Here is a 25,158-nt window from a genome sequence, read left to right on the forward strand (position 1 = left end):
GTCCACGCTGTCGCGGCATGCTACCAGTGTTAAAGACTGCGATGGAGCTCCGTATGCCACGGCAAACTGGCTGACACTGACGGCGGCGGTGCACAAATGCTGTGCAGCTAGCGCCATTCGACGGCCAACACCGCGGTTCCTGGTGTGTCCGCTGTGCCGTGCGTGTGATCATTGCTTGTACAGCCCTCTCGCAGTGTCCGGAGCAAGTATGGTGGGTCTGACACACCGGTGTCAATGTGTTCTTTTTTCCATTTCCAGGAGTGTAACAAAGGACTGCTAACTGGTGAAGTGTACACTCATAAGCATAGTCTGCCTCATGCAATAATGGAGGTGATAAAACCTATTTTCAGAGACTTAGCAGCACCTGAACTGTTGAAAAAGTGTATTCACGGAAAAACTCAAAACCCCAATGAAAGTGTAAATAGTGTTATATGGTCGAGAATCCCCAAGACTGTATTTGTTGGAATAGAAACACTTCACTTTGGTGTGTATGATGCTGTTGCGACTTTCAATGATGGCAACATTGTAAGGTGCAAGGTATTTAGAAATATGGGAATGAAGATAGGTTCTAACATGGTACGAGCGATGCTTGCTTTACACAAGGAACGCCTTCGGGCTGCAGACAGGGCTGTAAAGAGTCTAGAAATACAAGCAAGAGTAAACAGGAGGAGGAACAAGAGGAAGCTGGAGGAGGAGTTTGCAGAGGATGAAGATAATCCATCCTATGGACCTGGAATGCACTAAAAAGTTAATCCAATCTTTGTCGCTCGATTCCCAAAACTTTTATTTTCTCATACTAATTACATGTTTTCTAAGGATCTTCCAAACATATTTGTTTCAAACTTTCAGTAAGTGTTACACAGTACCTTCTGCATAATTTAACACAGCCTTTTTCCAAAAAACTGTATATTTTTGAATATATAAATAAAAAACTGCAAAAAAATGTTGTGAATTTTCATTACAATTGAAAAAAAATCATCTTTAATAACTGAACTAAAATTTTGTAAAATCCCTGTGTTAAGTTGTAGCCCATATTCCAATAAATAATCTGTAAAAAGTTCAACTTCCTACCTCAAATACTTTGTGAGGAAAGATGTAATTTATAAGCGTTATTTTAACATTGCAAGTATAGGGCGTTCCGGAGCCCCTTAAGTAGTTCTAAGATCTAGGGGACTGATGACCTCAGATGTTAAGTCTCATAGTGCTCAGAGCCATTTGAACCATTCTTCCCGTTACTCACGTGAACATAAATCAGCTAACAGTCAGTTCTTGCACTCCAAACCTACAGACCTTTTGGACTCGGTACAACTCGCTGAGTCCATAGTACATCAGTTTCAGAACAGTAAGCCGCGTGGACTTTGTGATGCGTGGGCGTCTTTTCGCCGTCAGCACACATCGTTCCGAACTAATGGTTCTAAGCTGTTTGCCAGCAAACCGGACAAAAAGTTAGACGTCCTCAAGAGGCATCACCTAATTACCGTGTAGCGCCGCCTGTAACTGCGATACTGGTGTCTATTGAACAGGAGTCTGCAGGTTTCTTTATGTGTGACGTATCCTGCTGAAGCCCTCCATTGATGATGAGATCCCGCAGAGCTACAAAATTACGCGGACGTTATATCTATGTTCCATCCATTGTTTCAAAAAATTCCAGACATCTGCTATGGGATTAAGATAGGGTTGTTAAACGGGCCAATCGAGCTGCTGTAGGGCGCCTAACTGTACGCGTCGACGAGTGTAAAGGGCTGTCTTCGTCTTGGAAGACGGGAGTATTCACAGCACATTCATCGCGACGATTAGAAGAAAAGGAAGCACCGGATCACAAGAATGCTGAAGTAAACCATTTTGGTTTATGTCCATGGCAACCTAAATGAGCAAGCCGAAGTCATGGTATGACATCATCACCAAAACATCAGAGAACCGCCTCTGGCCTGATCTACACTCTTCACACAGCGCTGGTTAAATGTGCCACTACACAGTAGCACAGGCGCCAACTCGTTTCAGAACCTGGACCTAATAGAAACAGACAAAGGATCGCATTCCGACTTAATGGCGTACACTTTTCCACTACTGCGGTGGCGTTCCAGTCACAAGTCGACATGAAAAGTGCCGTGACAGTTCCCGGTAAACAGAGAAATGGACGACGACACATTTTTCAGATACTGTTTGCGTGGCCTGTTGAAAATATGATAGCGATCCTGCCCATGTGGTAGGATAGAATAAGATACGTAGCACTCCAGAAGATATACTTATGACATGCCGGCCGGAGTGGCCGGGCGGTTCTAGGCGCTACAGTCTGGAACCGCGCGCCCGCTGCGGTCGCAGGTTCAAATCCTGCCTCGGGCATGGATATGTGTGATGTTCTTAGGTTAGTTAGGTTTAAGTAGTTCTAAGTTCTAGGGGGCTGATGACCTCCGAAGTTAAGTCCCATAGTGCTCAGAGCCATTTCAACTTATGACATTTTTAACCTGCCTAATCACGCATATCGACTTTAAACTATTACTGATATTATGCGAAATCGTTGACTACAAAATGTTCTTTTTGCGGGTCCGCTGTTGTAAATGGCTCTCCTAGACTTTGATAGTGTATTTAACGATTTAAAATGTATTTGCGTGCATAAATTTGCGCTTTTTAGTGGACAGTCGTTTTTCTATTGTGCACCAGTACCACACGGTAGAGAACTGTGCTGTAATGCACAGTATTCTGCAATAATGCAGAATATCATGGACTTTATTGTGTAATATCGCACTGTAATTAAAAATTAATTAACAATAAATTAAACAATTGCTTCGTTACTGAACTGGAAATTAACCAATAAAAAATGTACTGAGGACTGTTCTGTGATGAAAATTTCGAATGATAACTCTTCAGTATCTACTTCTCACTCGGAAACCTACACATGTAGTCAAATATTTGACTTTGTGCAAGATGTGTGTGCAGCAGGTTCTTATAGTCAAGTGGCAGCAGTACAGTCAAAATTGTATGAGGACGTCCTCAGTCCGTTTCAGGCGACTGTTGCTAATGGAAAACAACTGCGGTTTACTACATGGAAATTGTGAATGAGGTGGAAACACAATTAACGGAAATGCGACCTATTTGACGTTGCCCGTAAACAGTGGTTGAACGGATCAGTTACATTTTTGTGGTGAATTCCATCCGAGTTCGTGTTATCGTTCATTTTAACACTTTGTGCCTTGTAACAGTGTGATAATATTACCTTTGCCCTACATATATATCATAAAACGGCTCGGAATATGGATAACTGGCGTTACAGAGATTTTATACGCAAATACACTTGCTTCACCAAGAAAAAATTAAATGATAAACGGGTGTTCATTGGACAAATAAATTATACTAGAACTGACATGTGATTACATTTTCACTCAATTTGGGTGCATAGATCCTGAGAAATCAGTACCCACAACAACACCTCTGGCCGTAATAACGGCTTTGATACTCCTGGGCATTGAGTCAAACAGTGCTTGGATGGCGTATACAGGTACAGCTGCCCATGCAGCTTCAACACGATACTACAGCTCATCAAGAGTAGTTACTGGCGTATTGTGACGAGCTAGCTGCTCGACCACCACTGACCAGACGTTTTCAGTTGGTGAGAGACCTGGACAATGTGCTGGCCAGGGCAGCAGTCGAACATTTTTTGTATCCAGAAAGGCCCGTTTAGGACCTGCAACATTCTGTCGTGCATTATCCTACTGAAATGTTGGGTTTCGCAGGGATCGAATGAAGGGTAGAGTCACAGGTCGTAACACATCTGAAATATAAAGTCCACTGTTCAAAGTGTCGTCAATGCGAACAATAGATAACCGAGACGTGTAAGCAGTGGCACCCCATACCATCATGCTGGGTGATACACCAGCATGGCGATGACGAATACATGCTTCCAATGTGTGTTCACCGCGATGTAACCGCCGGCCGGAGTGGCCGAGCGGTTAAAGGCGCTACAGTCTGGAACCGCACGACCGCTACGGTCGCAGGTTCGAATCCTGCCTCGGGCATGGATGTGCGTGATGTCCTTAGGTTAGTTAGGTTTAAGTAGTTCTAAGTTCTAGGGGACTTATGACCACAGCAGTTGAGTCCCATAGTGCTCAGAGCCATTTGAACCATTTGAACCGCGATGTAACCAACACGGATGCGACCATCATGATGCTGTAAACAGAACCTGGATTCATTCGAAAAAATAACGTTTCGCCATTCGTGCACCCAGCTTCGTCGTTGAGTACACCATCGCAGGCGCTCCTGTCTATGATGCAGAGTCAAGGGTAACCGCAGCCATGGTCTCTGAGCTGATAGTCCATGCTGATCCAAACGTCGTCGAACTGTTCGTGCAGATGGTTGTTGTCTTGCAAACGTCCCCATCTGTTGACTCAGGGATCGAGACGTGGCTGCACGATCCGTTACAGCCATGCGGATAAGATGCCTGTCATTTCGACTGCTAATGATACGAGGCCGTTGGGATCCAGCAGGGCGTTCCGTATTACCCTCCTGAACCCACCGATTCCATATTCAGCTAACAGTCATTGGATCTCGACCAACGCGATACGATAAACCGCAATCGCGATAGGCTACAATCCGACCTTTATCAAAGTCGGAAACGTGATGGTACGCATTTCTCCTCCTTACACGAGGCATCACAACAACGTTTCACCAGGTAACGCCGGTCAACTGCTGTTTGTGTATGAGAAATCGGTTGAAAACTTTTCTCATGTCAGCACGTTGTAGGTGTCGCCACCGGCGTCAACCTTGTGTGAATGTTCTGAAAAGCTAATCATTTGCATTTCACAGCATCTCCTTCCTGTCGGTTAAATTTCGGGTCTGTAGCACGTCATCTTCGTGGTCTAGCAAATTTAGTGCCAAGTAGTGTATTCCCTTGATAAAAGAAGCATGACGTATTGTATTGGCTTCTGGCATTTTCGGAACTACTCATCTCGAGCTTCCAGAAAATGACAATTGAAGTAGATAAACATATGCCACATGATGTAAAAGATCTGCCCTTCGAACCACAGTAAAATCCGATAGCGACCCTTCTGACAGCGATAATGACGCAACCGACGAATGTGACCACAATTTCGACTGAAAAATATAAAATATCGAATAAGACATTCCAATACATCAATTCCATCTTCTAATTCGTTATCAGCGACCTTTAAATACCTTTGGCTCAATGAAAATGATTAACTGTATGAGCCGCTGTGAACAATGGTCTTCAGAAAGGTATACGACGCCAAATGTCAAATGCATGCATTTCTCTTCGCAGTGTTTCTCGGAAACTGGTTGACATGGAGCTGTGTTCATTGACAGCAGCAGTTTCTATTGGGTTTGAAACCGATTGTCGCAGACGAGGCGTGACACTTGACTCCGGACCCTGTTGGTTACGTTCTTTTTACAGTCACCACTCTTACGTCATACGTGGCTTCAAGTGGTACAGCATTCCGTGTAGACTCGTTGACAGATCGCATTGATACCAACAAATTGGGCACTTCATGCGCATGGCCACGTCCGATCACAGTAGCTCCCTTCAGCCATTGTCAGCTCTTCACATAGACCCATCTTACTGATCTGATTTCATACAGCGGACTGGCACATACACACCATTTAATTGTCATGACGTACATCAGTTGCAGATTTTCACATGACCGCCCAGTACCAGTTCTATATCACCTACAGCGCTCCAAACCGCTCATGACGTTCATGACAAACACATGCTACTTGATGGTTACACAAAATCCACAGTTCTGGAGGTGTTGTTGTTGCTGTTGCGGTCTTCAGCCCGAAAAATGGTTTGATGCGGCTCCCCAAGCTACACTATCCTGAGCGAGTATCTTTATTTCCGAATGACTACTGCCATCTGCGTTTTTCTGAATCTGCTTACTTTTACCCACCACACTTTCCTCAAAGACTAAATTGATCCCGGCGGAGGTTCGAGTCCTCCCTCGGGCATGGGTGTGTGTGTTTGTCCTTAGGATAATTTAGGTTAAGTAGTGTGTAATCTTAGGGACTGATGACCTTAGCAGCTAAGTGCCACAAGATTTCACACACATTTGAACATACTACACTCCTGGAAATTGAAATAAGAACACCGTGAATTCATTGTCCCAGGAAGGGGAAACTTTATTGACACATTCCTGGGGTCAGATACAGCACATGATCACACTGACAGAACCACAGGCACATAGACACAGGCAACAGAGCATGCACAATGTCGGCACTAGTACAGTGTATATCCACCTTTCGCAGCAATGCAGGCTGCTATTCTCCCATGGAGACGATCTTAGAGATGCTGGATGTAGTCCTGTGGAACGGCTTGCCATGCCATTTCCACCTGGCGCCTCAGTTGGACCAGCGTTCGTGCTGGACGTGCAGACCGCGTGAGACGACGCTTCATCCAGTCCCAAAAATGCTCAATGGGGGACAGATCCGGAGATCTTGCTGGCCAGGGTAGTTGACTTACACCTTCTAGAGCACGTTGGGTGGCACGGGATACATGCGGACGTGCATTGTCCTGTTGGAACAGCAAGTTCCCTTGCCGGTCTAGGAATGGTAGAACGATGGGTTCGATGACGGTTTGGATGTACTGTGCACTATTCAGTGTCCCCTCGACGATCACCAGTGGTGTACGGCCAGTGTAGGAGATCGCTCCCCACACCATGATGCCGGGTGTTGGCCCTGTGTGCCTCGGTCGTATGCAGTCCTGATTGTGGCGCTCACCTGCACGGCGCCAAACACGCATACGACCATCATTGGCACCAAGGCAGAAGCGACTCTCATCGCTGAAGACGACACGTCTCCATTCGTCCCTCCATTCACGCCTGTCGCGACACCACTGGAGGCGGGCTGCACGATGTTGGGGCGTGAGCGGAAGACGGCCTAACGGTGTGCGGGACCGTAGCCCAGCTTCATGGAGACGGTTGCGAATGGTCCTCGCCGATACCCCAGGAACAACAGTGTCCCTAATTTGCTGGGAAGTGGCGGTGCGGTCCCCTACGGCACTGCGTAGGATCCTACGGTCTTGGCGTGCATCCGTGCGTCGCTGCGGTCCGGTCCCAGGTCGACGGGCACGTGCACCTTCCGCCGACCACTGGCGACAACATCGATGTACTGTGGAGACCTCACGCCCCACGTGTTGAGCAATTCGGCGGTACGTCCACCCGGCCTCCCGCATGCTCACTATACGCACTCGCTCAAAGTCCGTCAACTGCACATACGGTTCACGTCCACGCTGTCGCGGCATGCTACCAGTGTTAAAGACTGCGATGGAGCTCCGTATGCCACGGAAAACTGGCTGACACTGACGGCGGCGGTGCACAAATGCTGCGCAGCTAGCGCCATTCGACGGCCAACACCGCGGTTCCTGGTGTGTCCGCTGTGCCGTGCGTGTGATCATTGCTTGTACAGCCCTCTCGCAGTGTCCGGAGCAAGTATGGTGGGTCTGACACACCGGTGTCAATGTGTTCCTTTTTCCATTTCCAGGAGTGTAAATTGGTGATCCCTTGATGTCTCAGAATGTGTCCTGTCAACAGATCCCTTCTTTTGGTTAAGTTGTGCCACAAATCTCTTGTTTCCCCAGTTCCATTCAGTACTTCTTTATTATTTATGTGATCGATCCATCCAATCTTCAACATTCTTCTGGAGTACCACATTCCGAAGGTTTCTATTCTCTTTTTGCCTAAACTGTTAATCACCCATGTTTCACTTCCACGCATGGCTACGCTCCAGGCAAATACCTTCAGAAAAGCCTCCTAACACTTAAATCTATATTCAATGTTAACAGATCCCTCTTCGTCAGAAATACTTTTCGTGCCATTGCCAGTCTGACCATCATCAGGTAGCCTATTTTGCTGCCCAAATAGCAATACTCAAGAACTGCTTTAAGTATGTCCCTTCCTAATGTGATGCCATTAGCATCACCTTATTTAATTCGACTACATTCCATTATCCTTATTTTGCTTTTTTTCATCATCTTTTCAAAACACTGTCCATTTCGTTCAACTGCTCTTCCATTCCTTTGCTGTCTCTGACAGAACTATAACATCGTCGGCGAACCTCAAAGTTTTTATTTCTTCTCCTGAACTTTAATCCCTACTCCAGATTTCTCTTTGGCTTCCTTTACTGCTTATGCACAGATTGAATAACCCCGGGGATATGCTAAAATCCTGTCTAACTCCCTTCTCAGCAACTGCTTCCCTTTCATGCCCCTCGATTCTTATTACTGACGTCTGGTTTGTGTTCAAGTTGTGAATAGCTTTTCGCTTCCTGCATTATACCCCTGATAGCTTCAGAATTTCAATGAGAGTATTCCCAGTCAAAAGTGTCAAAAGCTTATTCTAAGTCTACAAATTCTGTAAATTTAGGTTCGCCTTTCCTTAACGTATCTTCTAAGAAAAGTTGTATGGTCAGTATTGCCTCGCGTATTCCTACATTTCTCCGTAATTCAAACTGATCTTCCCTGAGGTCTGCTTCTACCAGTTTTTCCATTTTTCAAGTAAATCGTATTAGCACCTTGCAACCATGAATTATTAAACTGACAGTTCGGTAATTTTCACACCTGTCAGCGACTTCTTTCTTTGGATTTGGAATTACCACATTCTTCTTTAAGTTTGAGGATATTTCACTGCCTCATACATCTTACACACCAGATGGAAGAGTTGTATCTTGGCTGGCTCTCCCAAGGCTATGAGTAGTTCTGACGGAATGTTGTCTACCCTCAGGGCGTTGTTCCGACTTAGATCTTTCAGTGCTTTGTCAAATTCTTTTCGCAGTATCATTATCTCCTATCTCATCTTCATCTACGTCCACTTCCCATTCTATGATATTGCTTTCACCTTCAGCTTCCCCTTTTTGCTTAGGACTGTTTTATCGTCTGAGCTTTTGATATTCACACAACTGCTCCTCTCTTCCCCAAAGCCTCTTTAATCTTCCTCTAGGCAGTATTTAACTTTCAATTATTGAAATATGCTTCTAAATACTTACATTAGTCCTCTAGACATTCCTGCTTAGGAATTTTGCACCTCTTGTCCAACTCATTTTTGAGGCGTTTGTATTCCCTTTCGCCTGCTTCATTTGCTACATTTTTAAATTTTCACCTTTTGTTAGTTAAGTTCAATATCTTTCGCATTATCCACGGATTCCAACTAGGCCTTGTCTTTTTACCTATTTGACCCTCGCTGCCTTCACTATTTCATCTCTTAAAGGTACCCGTTCGTCTTTTACTGTATTACTTTCCCCTTTTCTAGTCAACCGTTGCCTGATGCTCCCTTTGAATCTCTCAACAACCTCTGCTTCTTTCAACTTATCCACGTCCCATCTCCTTAATTTCCTGTCTTGTTCCAATTCCTTCAGTTTTAATCTACAGTTCATAACCAATAAACACTGGTCAGGTTCCTCATCTGCTACTGGGAATATCTTACAATCTAAAATCTGTTTCCTAAATCTCTGTCTATCCATCACATAATCAATCTGAAACCGACTGGTGCCTGAGGTCTCTTCCACGTATACAACTCTCTTTTATAATTCCTAAACCAAGTGTTAGCGGTTATTAAATTATGCTCTGTGTAGAGCTCTACCAGGCGGCTTCTTCTTTCATTCCTTTCTCCCAGTCCTTATTCACCTACTGCTTTCCTTCTCTTCCGTTTCCTACTATCGAATTCCAGTCCCCCATCATAGTTAAATTTTCGTCCCCTTTAACTACCTGAATAATGTCTTTTACCTCAGCACACATCTCTTCATCATCTGCGGACCTAGTTGGCGTGTAAACTTGTACTACTGTGATAGACGTGGGCTTCATGTCTATCAAGGCTACGATAATGCGTTCACTATGATGTGTATAGTATTTTAAACGCATTCCTATTTTCTTATTAGATATTAAACTCCCTTCCCCCCGCCCCCCCTCCATTACCCCTATTTGACTTTGTAGTTATAACCGTGTATTCGCCTGGCCAGAAGTTCTGTTCTTCCAGCCACCGAACTTCACTAATCGTCACTATATCTAACTTTAGCCTATCCGTTCCCTTTTTAAATTTTCTAATCCACCTGACCAATTTATTAAGCGATCTAACATTCCACGCTCCGATCCGTAGGAAGTCAGTTTTTGTTTCTCCTGACGACGATATCCTCCTGAGTAATCCCCGCCCGGAGATCCGATTGGGGACTGTTTTACCTACGGAATATTTTACCCAAGAAGACGCCATCATCATTTAACCATACAGTAGAGCTACATGTCCTCAGGAAAAATTACGGCTGTAGTTTCCCCTTGCTTTCTGACATTCTGAAGATACGGCAATGTAATTTTGTACCATGCCTTACATGAAATTAACACATTTACTGTAACTTCCCCGATTATATACCTTTAACTTTTTATGGAATTTAAAAAATTGTATTTTCAAAAAATAATATAAGTGCTGGAAGAGTAGTTGAGCGGAATGGATGGCGTCTTGAAGGGAGGATATAAGATGAACATCAACAAAAGCAAAACGAGGATAATGGAATGTAGTCGAATTAAGTCGGGTGATGTTGAGGGTATTAGATTAGGAAATGAGACACTTAAAGTAGTAAAGGAGTTTTGCTATTTGGGGAGCAAAATAACTGATGATGGTAGAAGTAGAGAGGATATAAAATGTAGACTGGCAATGGCAAGGAAAGCGTTTCTGAAGAAGAGAAATTTGTTAACATCGAATATAGATTTAAGTGTCAGGAAGTCATTTCTGAAAGTATTTGTATGGAGTGTAGCCATGTATGGAAGTGAAACATGGACGGTAAATAGTTTGGACAAGAAGAGAATAGAAGCTTTCGAAATGTGGTGCTACAGAAGAATGCTGAAGATTAGATGGGTAGGTCACATAACTAATGAGGAGGTACTGAATAGGATTGGGGAGAAGAGGAGTTTGTGGCTCAACTTGACCAGAAGAAGGGATCGGTTGGTAGGACATGTTCTGAGGCATCAAGGGATCACCAATTTAGTATTGGAGGGCAGCGTGGAGGGTAAAAATCGTAGGGGGAGACCAAGAGATGAATACACTAAGCAGATTCAGAAGGATGTAGGTTGCAGTAGGTACTGGGAGATGAAGAAGCTTGCACAGGATAGAGTAGCATGGAGAGCTGCACCAAACCAGTCTCAGGACTGAAGACCACAACAACAACAATATAAGTGCCTTCGTCTCAGAACCTATTCAAGAGACTTCTTTAAATTTTTCTCTGTTTAGTCTCTTTGTACATAGGCTAGTAAGCTTCGCCCATTACATTTTTTGAGTATATGGAATAGGAGGATTTTAATAATTTTTCAATTATACTTCTGTAAGTACAATATAAAATTCATGCAAAATTCCAAGCACTTTGCCCCATATCTCGGCTTACACTCATAATTTCAAAATATTCAGATAACACTTATGGGGTTTATACAATTAAATGTACAAAATTTCATAATTCTATCCTTCATAGATTCTGAAAAAACGATACATAAACTTTAAGAAATGTGTTTTTCAGGAAGTTCAACCTAAAGTTTTTCCTTATATCGCCTCCTCTAAAAGTCCCAGATTTGTTCTTAGTGTTCTCTTTCCATTCAAGGCTCCTCTTCTGGTTTCTTGTTTTCTGCCTTCCTTTCTTTATCAGGTCTTCAATTGATTTTTCAGCTGCAGAGACGCGCTGTAAATCTATTTCTCTCAAGATATCTTGAGTTAAGTCTTGTACCTTAAAGCCCATTCTCTCTAATGCCTTCATACTCCCTATAACTGCATCATAAGTTGCCATTCTAACAACTGCAGCCGATGAAAATGTGGTTTCAGAGCATCTTTTCTATGGAAGTGAATTTAGAGACTAATTTAAATTCTGGGTTTTGCCATGAACACGCTTTTTTATAAGTTAGAAATTGGCCAATAACTTGATAGTGTGCTTGACAACATCCAGGATATAATTTGAAAGCGTCTTCTTGTGAATATAGGTGTTGTTACCCCTCTTAGCCAGTAGATATTTACACCAGCGTATGTGACACAATGGGATATTCATATGTTGACAGCACGTGGAAATGTATAGTCTACATTGCACTTTTTATGTCACTTACACAAGATAGGTTCTGTCTGTAGCCTTGCCATAATACACTTGAAGAATGTCTATAATCTTCTCTGTTAGTCAGTTCTGGCCACCAGTGTCCTTTCCATCTTCGAACTCTTTGCCCTTCATATCGACTGATCAAAGATTATATATCATAAACTCTAGACGTATCCCGTACAAGTTTGCTTGAAAGTAATCAACGGAATCGTTGTTCACCGAGCTAGTTCTGAAGTGTTGCTTCAAAAGTGGGCTTGGCAGGAAGCTCGCTTCACACATTTCATTATTTTTCAGGCACTTTGGATGTGGTATCATTACCGAATCTTACGGAACTTATTGTCCATGAGTTAAATCGGAAATTGACGTTTCGGTAAATTTCATGATGGTCCCCCTTTAAGAATGTGGCTAATGCTTTGTATAATGAGCTTACACTCTCCACACGATACGCTGAAGTGCCTAGTCGTTGGATAGATAACTGTGCCATCTTCTGGTGTATTCTCAATTACCCCTGCTTCAGATGCCCCCTCCAATCGTCTGCGTAGGGTTGTATTTTTAGATGTAAGTGTACAAGTATTAGGCAGTAGCGGCAATTGGGGTTCGGGTGGTTGGTCATAGGTGTAATACAATAAGCTTAGGCATCTGTAAACACAATGCCATAAAAATATTAGTCGATTTGTGATTACATCATAAGGTTATTCTCGATTAAGTACGTCAACTTATGTACTCATTCTCGCCATTTGCGGCAAGTTTTAATTTTCTGCTTTAACATGAAGAAATCTCCGCCTGTGGCTCTTAAAATGCTGCGTAAGACCAATGGTGAGGGAACTATTAGTGCAAGAACGTGCAGAGAATGTTTTCAACGCCTTAAGAACGGTGATTTTGATGTCGAAGACCGGCATGGCGGTGGAAGGCAGAACGTTTTCGTAGCTACTGAAACAGACGAAGATAGTCACAGGACATCATTATCGAAAGCAATTGATGCGTTTCAGCCCAGCATTGAAACACAAACTGCCACAATACAGCGATAGACACGTGAAGGTGATTTTGCTGCAGGTCAGTGCTCGAACCCGTGTCGAAAAACCCGTCAAAATATATATGGACACGTTGAAATGAGAAGTCCTATCCCTCCCGTCGTATTCTCCATACATTGTTCTCTCTGACTACCACCTTTTTCGATCAGTGGCATACAGTCTGGCTGACCAGCACTTCCTATCATTTGAGCAAGTGCAAAATTGAATCAATTCATGGATCCCCAGAAAAGTCGTCCAGTTCTTTCGCCATGGGATTCGTATGCTATCCGAAAGATGGAAGAATGTAGTGGCCAGCGATGAGCAATAATATGAATCATAATTTTTTTGTACGTTTTTCACAATAAAGCCCCGAACTTCGAGAAAAAACGGCGGAAGCAAAGTTGTAGACCTAGTATTTGCCAGAAAATTTGTGAAGAAAACAATTTAAATAGAATCAGACGAATGTACAGTTATACTACGATAGCGGGATGCCTGAGTAACTGTATTCTCTCATTTCTGGTATTTTCACATTAGACATAGAACCGAAAAACTGTAAGATGCAGCTTTGGGCTGTTCCAAATGTTTATGAAATTTTATTGGTACAAAGATGTACTCGTATGGATGTGTGTTCAATTCCTGCATATTTTCAGATGGTTTTCCATCCCTTACAAAATGAAAATTGAAATAGAATTTCAGTTAACGATGTTCTCTGTACAGCGGAGTTTTTCATGAAGCATGACTCATGTTCATTATGTTTAATATTGAGCTGTATTCCTTTCATGCGAGAAATGAAATTGGTTGCACATCTTAAGAATGAAGGAGCCATTGCTATTAACTCGCTAGCTCAGCACATGTTTACCTCTTTCTGTGCCCCCGTCTCTGATAATCTACTCTTCGACGGGACGTTAGACATCAATCTTCATTCTTTCACTTTTGGTTCTTTAAAGATGTTTGTCGCCGCAATTTTCCGGAAACATTCTGCTGAAATACCCGGTCAACAAGAGACGTGTGCAGCATGAAATGGTTCCGCCTCGTGGTGCCGTGTACATTTTGGCTGCCATTAATTTTTCCTGGTTACCCTCTCCCTATACCTACACCTACATCTCCACCACTTTACGGTTTGTGGCGAAGGAGATCACTATCTTTTATCCTCTTCTCTGTTCCAGTGAGTGTGCATGAAAAGATTGACAGTCAGTAAACTTCTGTATGGACTCTAGTATCTCTGCTCTTCTCGTCTTGCTCATTTCGTGGATCTTATCATAGAGGAAGTAACATGTTGCCTATTCTTGTAACTGCTCTGAATTTTAACAGTTAACGTCTCTCTTGCTGCATCTACCTACGGAAGTGTTGAGCATCCTCGTATCGCTCTGCCGCCCGCTGTGGCCGAGCGGTTCTAGGCGCTTCAGTCTAGAACCGCGCGACCGCTACGGTCGCAGGTTTGAATCCTGCCTTGGGCATGGATGTGTGTGATGTCCTTAGGTTAGCTAGGTTTAAGTAGTTCTAAGTTCTAGGGGACCGATGACCTTAGATGTCCCATAGTGCTCAGAGCTATTTGAACCATTTTTCGTAACGCTCTCGACCTTACCAAATGATCCAGTGACGAAACACGCCACTCTTCATGGCATCTTCTCTATCTCCCGTATTCGTAGAACGTTATGAGGGTCCCATAGTGAAAGGAATAGTCAAGACTCCTTGGAATATGTATTTTAAAAGCCTACTATTTCGTGGATGAATTGCATTCCCTTAAGATGGTTCCAAAGAATCCGTGCCAGGAATCTGCTTTCCCTACAGTTAGTTATGAAAAGTCATTCTACTTCATTGCGCCCCGAACAGTTACTCCTAGTTATTTCACCTTCATTAGTGTTTCCAGTAACTGATCGCAAATGGCATCATCAACAGTTGTTGCATGTGTTCGCCAGTGCCGCGCGGAGCAGCCGAGCGGTTAGAGGCGCCATGTCACGGATTGCGCGGCCCCTCCCGACGGAGGTTTCAGTCCATGGGTGTCTGTGTTGTTCTTAGCATAAGTTAGTTTAAGTCGTTTGTTAGTCTAGGGACCGATGACCTCAGCAGTTTGGTCCCGTAGGAATTCAATCACATTGCAACATTTGAACTCTTCGCCAATTTATTCGGAATATTGTCATAGTCCACCCTCAGTCTGCACACCAGTTGTAGACCGTGTTTAGGTTTTACTGCATTTCGCTACAGTCTTCTGGTGTGGCAATCGACAACAACATCATCTGCGAACAGCTTCGCGGAGCTGCCACCGTAATCCACTTGATGATTTGTAGGAGCAGAAATCAAAAAGTAGAGAGACTTTTGAGAAAAAGAATATTTATTTTATCATATAAAACTGAAACATATATTATTTTTCTACTTAGCCTCCCTGCACTTCACTGCACTTTCTTCACCGTTTCACAACTTTTTTGATTTCGTCTGAAAATTTTTTTTTGTTGAACATTTAACCAATTTTGCACTGCATCAATGATTTCTGCATTGGTTGCAAATCTCCTTCCTCTGAGCGTCAATCGTCCAAACATATAGAACATATGGAAATCGCTTGGAGCCAGGTCTGGATTGCTTGGTGGATGTTCCGACAATTCGATTCCGAACTCCTTTATTATTTCGTCAGTTCGTTTATCTCACTGCTGGATGGCACCATTTGAATCTGGTTGCAGGTTTCAGTTTAGTCCGCAACACATCACAATAGCTCTCACTGTTTACAGTTTTGCTCTTGGGGTGAAATGAACGGTTCCACACCTTCCACATTCCAGAATAGTGTTAGCATAATCTTACCAGCTGTTGGTTGACATTTAAATTTCTAAACTGCTGGTGATGATGGGTGTTTTCAAACCCCGCTCGCAGCTTTACTTTCTGTTTCGTGTTGATGCACCCACGTTTCGTCCACAGAAACGATCTCCCTTGCAATGATAAAAGGAAAAATGTTTACGAGTGATGTCCATCCTTTACACGTTACGTTGCGCTGACAATTTTTCCGGTACCCAACTTGCACATATTTTACGAAAATTTAGCCTGTCCTGTAAGATGGAATACACTGAACCATATGTAAAGTATTGACAATTTTGTCCACTGTGATTTGTCTGGTTTCCATCACCACACCCTCAACGACTTCCAAATTGTCCTCAGTTGTTGACGTCGACGGGCTGCCCGATATTTGCTCATCACATAGAGAAGCTCTTGTCCGTGTGAAGCTCTCTATCCGTTCGTACATTTTGCTTCGCGATAAACAGCAGTCACCATACTGCACTTGCGTTCGACAAATGATTTTCGTAAATTTAACACCTTCCGCAAACAAAAGGCGAATCACTGCGCTCATTTCCTCCTTGGTGCAGATCGACAATGGAGCTGCCACGTTTCACGGTCTGCTACAATACAACGACTAATTCGGAAATAAGAGTGACAAGTTGTATAGAATTGTTGCAGACGACAATACTTCAGCGCTGGGTACTAGCAAGCCCCACGGCGAGAAATGGCAAAAGTACTTTTACTTTCTGACTTACCCTCGAATATATTGTAAACAACAGCTTCCGTTTCCATTTTATGATTTATTTAGTTATTGTGTCACATAAGTATCAGCAAGACCCATTTCGAACATATAACGTCTTGTCAAAGGCATAAGACTAACATTTAGCTACGTACACAATTCGTTTGTCGTAACCTTCTTATCATCACAGATGAGTTGATCGAGGAGGTGTTCATTATGTAGGATGACACTTCAGCAGGTTCAACCGATCTGTGGCTTTTCGTGACATACTTTTCACCATTATTGAAACGCAGAACCCTGCTTCACACATTTGCATTGGTGTATTTAGTTCAGCACTGAGGAATTCGAGTACACATCCATCTCTTTTACGTTCCTTCTTATCAGACGCCCGTTTAGTAGGCCCTCCTGCTGCTGCTATCTGCATTGTTATCCGAATGTTCTTGTACTTAATGCAAAATAGGATAGGAGAACAGTGCACTTGAATTGCTCTCCTGTAAAAGCCAATGTTAAGCTAACGATCTTGTGTTGCAGGATCCGTGCAGCAGCTGTAGCGAGTTTTCTGCTCGTCGCTTTGCTGCCAGGCACAGAGTGCGACAGTAGCTACTGCGACATCTGCAGCGATCACACGCTGTGTATCTACCAGGTGAGCTCCATCGCACTTACGTATATATACTTCTTTAACTAAATTGTGGTAGGTCCTTATGGGACCAAACTGCTGAGGTCATCGGTCCGTAGGCTTACGGACAACTTACTCTAACTGAAACTAACTTACACTAAGGACAACACACACACACACCGATGGCCGAAGGCAGGACTCGAACCTCCGAAGGGGGCAGCCGCATGAACCGTTTTATTTAAACAGGGTACGAATTGTATGTAACAATTCGGATAACAGAGAAAAGCGGCATTTAGGAAAATAATGCCAATACCATACGTTGAATCTATGTTAAAATAAATATTTGTACTAGACAAACGGAAGAGGAGATTTAGAGTTAATGTGCCTCGATTTTTTTTTCTTTATTGTATTTCAGTTCCCCATCGGGGCGGGCTGCCAACAGCATATGCGCTGCTCTTCAGCCGAAAGACATAGAGCAAACAATAGAAGACATTTAAAAATAACATAAAGGAGAAAAATGGTGTACATAGATATAAAAAAGGAAGAACGTTACAGAAGATAATAGACAAAAAGGGGCGACTGTAAAATGGAGATAAAAACCGTAAAAAAGTAGCGAACACAAAAAACCACACACTGGGACAATTAAAAGAACACAAGGCACAGTATGACCGGAGCATAAAAGTATCGACGGATGGGATAGCACATAACAATCACTGACAGTAACACAAAGTACAAGCCCAGCACACAATTAAAATCACACCTCTCTACGCACAGGAGAACAGCACACAGCACCAAACACTACACTGATGTGGCACACAGATGATGATCAAAACGGAGGATCTTCCAGGTGCTAGGAAATGAGGAAGAAGGGAGGAAGGGGAAGAGAGGGGGGGGGGAGATGGGGGGGGGGGATCGCCGAAGTGAGCCTGGGTGGGAGGGACGTGGGAGGAAGAGAGGCGAGGATGGGGTGCAGGGTCTCAGGGGGGGGGGGGAGTGCCTCGAAAAATGTTACGTTGATTTTAATGGTGAAATATTTTGGTGTGTTATGAGTATTTTATATAATAAACTATTTACGAATATTGAACAAGACGCAACCATCCACCGACATATAACTGGCTATATGAATGCATGGTGTCCGTTCTTTCAGACATGTCTCATATAATTGATTCGCCTAAATGGACAATGGATCCACCTCCTTCAGTGCGGATTCATAAGTATGTCCGACCTGTTGCGGGAATCTCAGAGTAGGGAGCGTGGAGGAAATGGACAGGAGCTGTGGATAGGTGACGCTCGATGGGAGTGTGGGTCTGCTGGAGGCGTGCCGAGATAGTCCGCACAGCTGCGATCAACACTGTGTCCCCAGGTGATTAACGCATCAGTCTAGCAAGCAGGAGGTACTGGGTTCGAAACCCGGTTTGGCATACATTTTTCACTCCTCACCACTAATCTATGTAATGCCCTGATGCAGCTGATATCAGTAACCCCTTCCCTTTCCTTTCCTTTCTCCCCTCTCCACCTTTAATTTACATATGATACAAAAGACTGATTGATGCAGCGAATCACAGCAATGAAGTCAAGCTTGTAGCATTTTACCCATATCTTTTACTATCGTCATACACAATACACTGATCAGCCAAATTATTGTGACCATAGTTGTAAAGATCAGACACCATACCCCTATAATATACGGGCCCAATGGCATATTGATCTTTCATTGGAGATGCACAATAATGTCACCTTTTGCGGTAATACAGTAGGGCTGCGAGCAAGGAGGAATAATAAACAGGGGACACTACTTCGTACTGTGCGGCATATGGAGGTTTGGGTAGCATGAGAGATGTGCTCATTTAGCCTAAGCAATTAAGGGGAGCGCTCGTATGAAGAGGGAAATCTGGGTTAGAATTTCGTTCAGGCAAATTTTCATATGTCGCCAGTGAGTTATTTTAGTGTCCCAGTGCAGCGAAAGTCGGAAATTTCTTTAGTCAGATATGGTGACCACTAACCAATGTGAGACTGAACTCCGCCTGGTGATTAAGGAAAGTAAATAAGCGGAGCGGAGACGAATGGGAAATCATTCTAGCGGCGACGTGGGCCGCAAATGGGTAGGTCCATTGATACGAGCTACTCCGCCAAAGGGCAGTTGGTTACAGCCTGGCGCTTGGGATCGAGCACTTCGACGAAGCTGGTCAGCTGTGGTGTGCTACTGTTGGTACCACCTGTTGTTGAAGGCCGATGAAGGCGTGAGTAAGCGACAGGGTGTTGGACATACGCGCCTCATCAGACAATGCGACAGGTGCTGCAGAAACCTTAAACGTATTGCCAGTTCAGATATAACAAATTTCCTTGAGAGGGATGAGCTTCTGTCCACAAATCAGCACTGTTTTAAAAAGCATTGGCAGTGTAGAACTCATCTTGCCCTTTTCTCAGATGAGATCCTGTGAACCACGATTGAAGAGCAACAGGCGGATAATATATTCCTAGATTTCCGTAAAGCCTTTGACATGGTGCCGCACTGCGGACTGTTAAAGAAGAGTGCAAGTCTTTTGAGTTGACGCCACTTCGGCAACTTGCGTGTCGATGGGGATGAGATGATGATGATTAGGACAACACAACAACCAGTCCCTGAACGAGAAAAATCTCCGACCCGGCCGGGAATTGAAACCGGGTCCCTTGGCATGGCAGTCCGTCGCGCTGACCACTTTTTTTTGTTGATCTCATTTTGTTCGTTATTGTTCGTTCTATTTGTTCGAAGCGGACGTCCCATGACGCTTGTTCAAGTCATTGTTCATCCATTACCTCAGTTTTTTTTATTACAGAGGGAGCTAACCCTCTGACCGAACACGCTGAGCTACCGTGCCGGCAGCCACTCAGCTGTCGTGGCGGATTACATAGTAGAGTGCTGCTTGACACAGTCACGTTGATTAAATACCCATGTGTAACGATGTAAAGCAATACGAAATAGAATGAGGATGTAGTAGGGAAGGCGAATGTTCAACTTTGTTTTATTGGAAGAATTTTAGGGAAGTGGAGTCCATCTGTAAAGGAGAGCTCAGATAGGACACTATTGTGAGTCATTGTTGTGTATTACTCGAATGTTTTGGATCCAAACCAAGTCAAATTAAAGGGAGACATCGAAGAATTTTAGAGGCGGGTCGCTAGATCTACATCTACATCTACATGTACATTAATACTCTGCAAGCCACCTGACGGTGTGTGGCGGAGGGTACTGTGAGCACCTCTATCGGTTCTCCCTTCTATTCCAGTCTCGTATTGTTCGTGGAATGAAAGATTGCCAGTATGCCTCTGTGTGGGCTCTAATCTCTCTCATTTTATCCTCATGGTCTCTTCGCGAGATATACGTAGGAGGGAGCAATATACTGCTTGACTCCTCGGTGAAGGTATGTTCTCGAAACTTCAACAAAAGCCCGTACCGAGATACTGAGCGTCTCTCCTGCAAAGTCTTCCACTGGAGTTCATCTATCATCTGCGTAACGCTTTCGCGGTTACTAAATGATCCTGTAACGAAGCGCGCTGCTCTCCGTTGGATCTTCTCTATCTCTTCTATCAACCCTATCTGCTACGGATCCCACACTGCTGAGCAGTATTCAAGCAGTGGGCGAACAAGCCTACTGTAATCTACTTCCTTTCTTTTCGGATTGCATTTCCTTAGGATTCTTCCAATGAATCTCAGTCTGGCATCTGCTTTACCGACGATCAACTTTATATGATCATTCCATTTTAAATCACTCCTAATGCGTACTCCCAGATAATTTATGGAATTAATTGCTTCCAGTTCCTGACCTGCTATTTTGTAGCTAAATGATAAGGGATCTATCTTTTTATGTATTCGCAGCACATTACACTTGCCTACATTGAGATTCAATTGCCATTCCCTGCACCATGCGTCAATTCGCTGCAGATCCTCCTGCATTTCAGTACAATTTTCCATTGTTACAACCTCTCGATATACCACAGCATCATCCGCAAAAAGCCTCAGTGAACTTCGGATGTCATCCACAAGGTCATTTATGTATATTGTGAATAGCAACGGTCCTACGACACTCCGCTGCGGAACACCTGAAATCACTCTTACTTCGGAAGACTTCTCTCCATTGAGAATGACATGCTGCGTTCGCAATTGGTTGGAACAACACGCAAATATTACGGAGAAGTTTGGGGAACTCAAATAGGAATGCCTGAAGGGTAGGCGACGTTCTTTTCGAGGAGCGCTACTGAGAAAATTTACAGAACAGGCAGTTGAGGCTGACTGCAGAGAGATTCTACTGCCGCCAACGTTCATTTCGCCTAAAGACAATGACTGTCAGGCTAGAGAGATTAGGACTCGTACGGAGGCATACAGACCGTTTGTCCCTCGTTCTATTTGCGAATGGAACAGAGAAAGGTACTGACTAGTAGGGGTACAGCGTATCTTCTGCCATGCACCGTACCGTAGGTTGCGGAGGATGTATGCAGATGTAAGACGTGGAGACGTAAGCATGCTCCACGGCAGACAGCTCCTACATGTACCCATACTGACGTAATGAACAGTCAGTTACGATTTCAGTGAGGACACTGGATCAACAGAAACGTGTCGCCTTGTGGAATCGGTAGTGCTTCTTGTTACACCAGTTGGATGGCTGTGTCCGGATACTGCGTCATTCACGTCTGCTCGACACGTGCACTCTGCCGAGGTAGCAGGGCAGTGGAGGCAGTATTATGATATGTAGAGCATTCACTAGGGCTTCCGTACGACCTGAGATAGTAGTAGAAGGCACTACGAGAGCTGTAAATTAAATGAATACTGCGGACCACCTGCAACAGTTCGTTTGATGCCTTCTCCGACACTGTGGCCTCTACCCGCAAGCTTACCGTGACACAAAGCCAGAATGGTGACACACTGGTTTGAGAGACAAAAATCCCGCATCGACGCATTTCCGTGTCTGAAATTTGGTTCATTTAGCAACTCATTCTGAACTCGCGTGTGTTTCGCTTCACTCCAGAATTCGTTCAGGAAATAACTCTCATACACCTCATAGGCAGTAAATGAAGCACTCATTAAATTTGCCCGTAATTGTGCATTGTCCTCAGGATGTGTTAGCGAACTTAATTTTTGCCTCTTCGGACATTCCTCTAACAAGAAAATCAACTGGATGGCATTTTCTGTCATTTGCAAAACACTTGGTTGTTCCTAAATTAAACCATGGACCACCCATCAAAGTAGTAGCCTGATTTGCTGATAAGAAATTAATTTCTGTCCTCACGAGTTTCTTTTCGTGTCCAGCATCTAACTCGCTGCAAATAATAATCTGTTGCTGTGATCCTGCGTTCCAATAGTCTACGCATTGGCTATAACAACAAATTAATAAACACAAATATAAAATACTAGATACATGAATAATTTAATAAAAATGATTCAGTTCAACGTCGCCGGCTGGAGTGGCCGTGCGGTTCTAGGCGCTACAGTCTGGAACCGAGCGACCGCTACGGTCGCAGGTTCGAATCCTGCCTCGGGCATGGACGTGTGTGATGTCCTTAGGTTAGTTAGGTTTAAGTAGTTCTAAGTTCTAGAGGACTGATGACCACAGATATTAAGTCCCATAGTGCTCAGTGCCATTTTGTACACTTTCTATATTTGAACTGAGATCAGACTTTCCCTGTTCTATTTTCTTACTCAGTGCCCCTATGCTAGATGGACTGTCCCCACATTATAGTTCAAATTTGACAGAACTTTCTTTGACCATGCCATTGGAACACTGTCAATACTACTACGTTTAGATTTAGTGCTTACTGGCCAACTAGCATTATCTGAACTACACAGACTGGGTGATTGCTTAATGATTGTAAGCTCCAATTCTGATCATGATCCGTCGCCCGATGTGTCCGAGCGGTTCTAGGCGCTTCAGTCCCGATCCGCGCGACTGCTACGGTCACAGGCTCGAATCCTACCTCGGGCATGGATGTGTGTGATGTCCTTAGGTTAGTTAGGTTTAAGTAGTTCTAAGTTCTAGGGGACTGATGACCTCAGATGTTAGGTCCCATAGTGCTTAGAGCCACTGAGCCATCAGATAATGATTCTGTGGGTTCACACATATTAAAGCCAGCAGCTCAAGTACTTAACTAGATGGTCAAGCAGTCTCCTTCTGCTGCACTGCTGCTGCCTAATGAGTAGATGCTGCCGATGCCGTTGCTGATGGGTGAAGTCACCACCGCTGGCCCCAAATGCCGTTGCCGCCATCGGGATCTTCGCTGCCGCTGGCCGCTGCAGACTCGAACTCAGCACTCCTTACAGCCAGCGTTCTTCTTTTTTCTTGAAGTTTCGCGCCTAACTTCTCCACAACAAACTTTTGCTACTGAGTCTCACGCACACAATTGATGCAAACTCGTATGCTTGGAGCCCCCACGCAAATTGCCTATTATGCAATACATTTGGGACCTGCTTCACAGAATATAGTAAAATCATAGAATTACAGTGGTAGTTCTAAAGGCATTAAATTATGCAAACTCTTACGCTCGGAGCCCCCGCACAAATTGCAATTATGCAATAGATTTGGGACCTGGATCACAGAATATGGTAAAGTAATTCTAATGGGATAAAATTCATATACCAGACGACGTCCCAGTTGCAAAGGTACTTAACGGTTACTGCTGAGTTGTTGCTCTTCTGAACAACACCCCTTAGGAGCAAAGCAGTTGCGTCTCTACCTGTGCTAACTAGTACCTTAGGTACTTAGGTGCGCATGGCTCTATTTAAAAAGAATACCTCGGTGTAGTCATTAGGCCGAGCTGCACTCATTTGGACCACCCATCAAAGTAGTAGCCTGATTTGCTGATAAGAAATTAATTTCTGTCCTCACGAGTTTCTTTTCGTGTCCAGCATCTAACTCGCTGCAAATAATAATCTGTTGCTGTGATCCTGCGTTCCAATAGTCTACGCATTGGCTATAACAACAAATTAATAAACACAAATATAAAATACTAGATACATGAATAATTTAATGAAAATGATTCAGTTCAACGTCGCCGGCCGGAGTGGCCGTGCGGATCTAGGCGCTACAGTCTGGAACCGAGCGACCGTTACGGTCGCAGGTTCGAATCCTGCCTCGGGCATGGATGTGTGTGATGTCCTTAGGTTAGTTAGGTTTAATTAGTTCTAAGTTCCACGCGATTGATGACCTCAGAAGTCAAGTCGCATAGTGCTCAGAGCCATTTGAACCATTTGTTCAACGTCTGTAATTGATGTAGACAACAGAGAATTATGATGAATAATGTATATTCAAGGAAGAAAATCTCAACTAATCATTCCTTCTTCCATGTACAGATTGAAAAGTAGAGGCAACAGACTACATCCCTGTCTTCCACCCTTTTCAATGCGAACACGTCGTTCTTGGTCGTCCACTCTTAATTATTCCATTTTGGCTCTTATACAGTCGTGCTCAAAAGTATCCGAACGACCTGAATTGCATTTTGCCTGATTCGCATGCAACCCCCACAACGCAGCTGTCTAGCAGGTTCTCTAATCGCTCCACAGTACAGTCGTTTCATTATTGAAAATGGTTCCAACAAGTCACCACTAGAAAACACTGCTCTGTATCGCAATAACTCAAGATGTAAAGTAATACCACGATACTACAAATATCAGGGAACACCTTATCACAGATAAGACAGTCCTTAAGGCTTGTAAGCTCACATTTATTACAATAAATGACATACCTGAAATGGTACAACTCTCATTATTACGTCAGGCGCTCGTGCGCCGGCTATAACAACACGTTCAGATTCGCTTAAATGTTGATAAGCTGCCATTGTAGCAGCAGTAACCGATCTAACAACTACGCCAGATACCTTTTGTCTTATATAGGAGCTGCTGGCGGCTGCGCCGTATTCTGCGTTTTTACATACCTCTGTATTTGAATACGCATGCCTACACCAGTTTCTTTGGAGATGCAATGTAGAATGAAGCTGACTGATGTACTCAC

The 25,158-nt window shown here is 43.8% G+C and overlaps 1 protein-coding gene across 1 annotated transcript in view; it reads left to right on the forward strand.

Annotated features, from left to right (window-relative positions):
- LOC126260631 (venom allergen 3-like) overlaps nucleotides 1-25,158 on the forward strand; it is a 178,901-nt gene that overhangs the window by 123,733 nt on the left and 30,010 nt on the right. Inside the window, exon 2 of the mRNA XM_049957970.1 lies at nucleotides 17,098-17,209. Coding sequence (XP_049813927.1) covers nucleotides 17,098-17,209 — 112 coding nt within the window. The remainder of the gene's footprint in view (nucleotides 1-17,097; nucleotides 17,210-25,158) is intronic.

This window comes from Schistocerca nitens, chromosome 5 (genome assembly GCF_023898315.1).
Source record: "Schistocerca nitens isolate TAMUIC-IGC-003100 chromosome 5, iqSchNite1.1, whole genome shotgun sequence".
In the NCBI taxonomy this organism is placed as follows: domain Eukaryota; kingdom Metazoa; phylum Arthropoda; class Insecta; order Orthoptera; family Acrididae; genus Schistocerca; species Schistocerca nitens.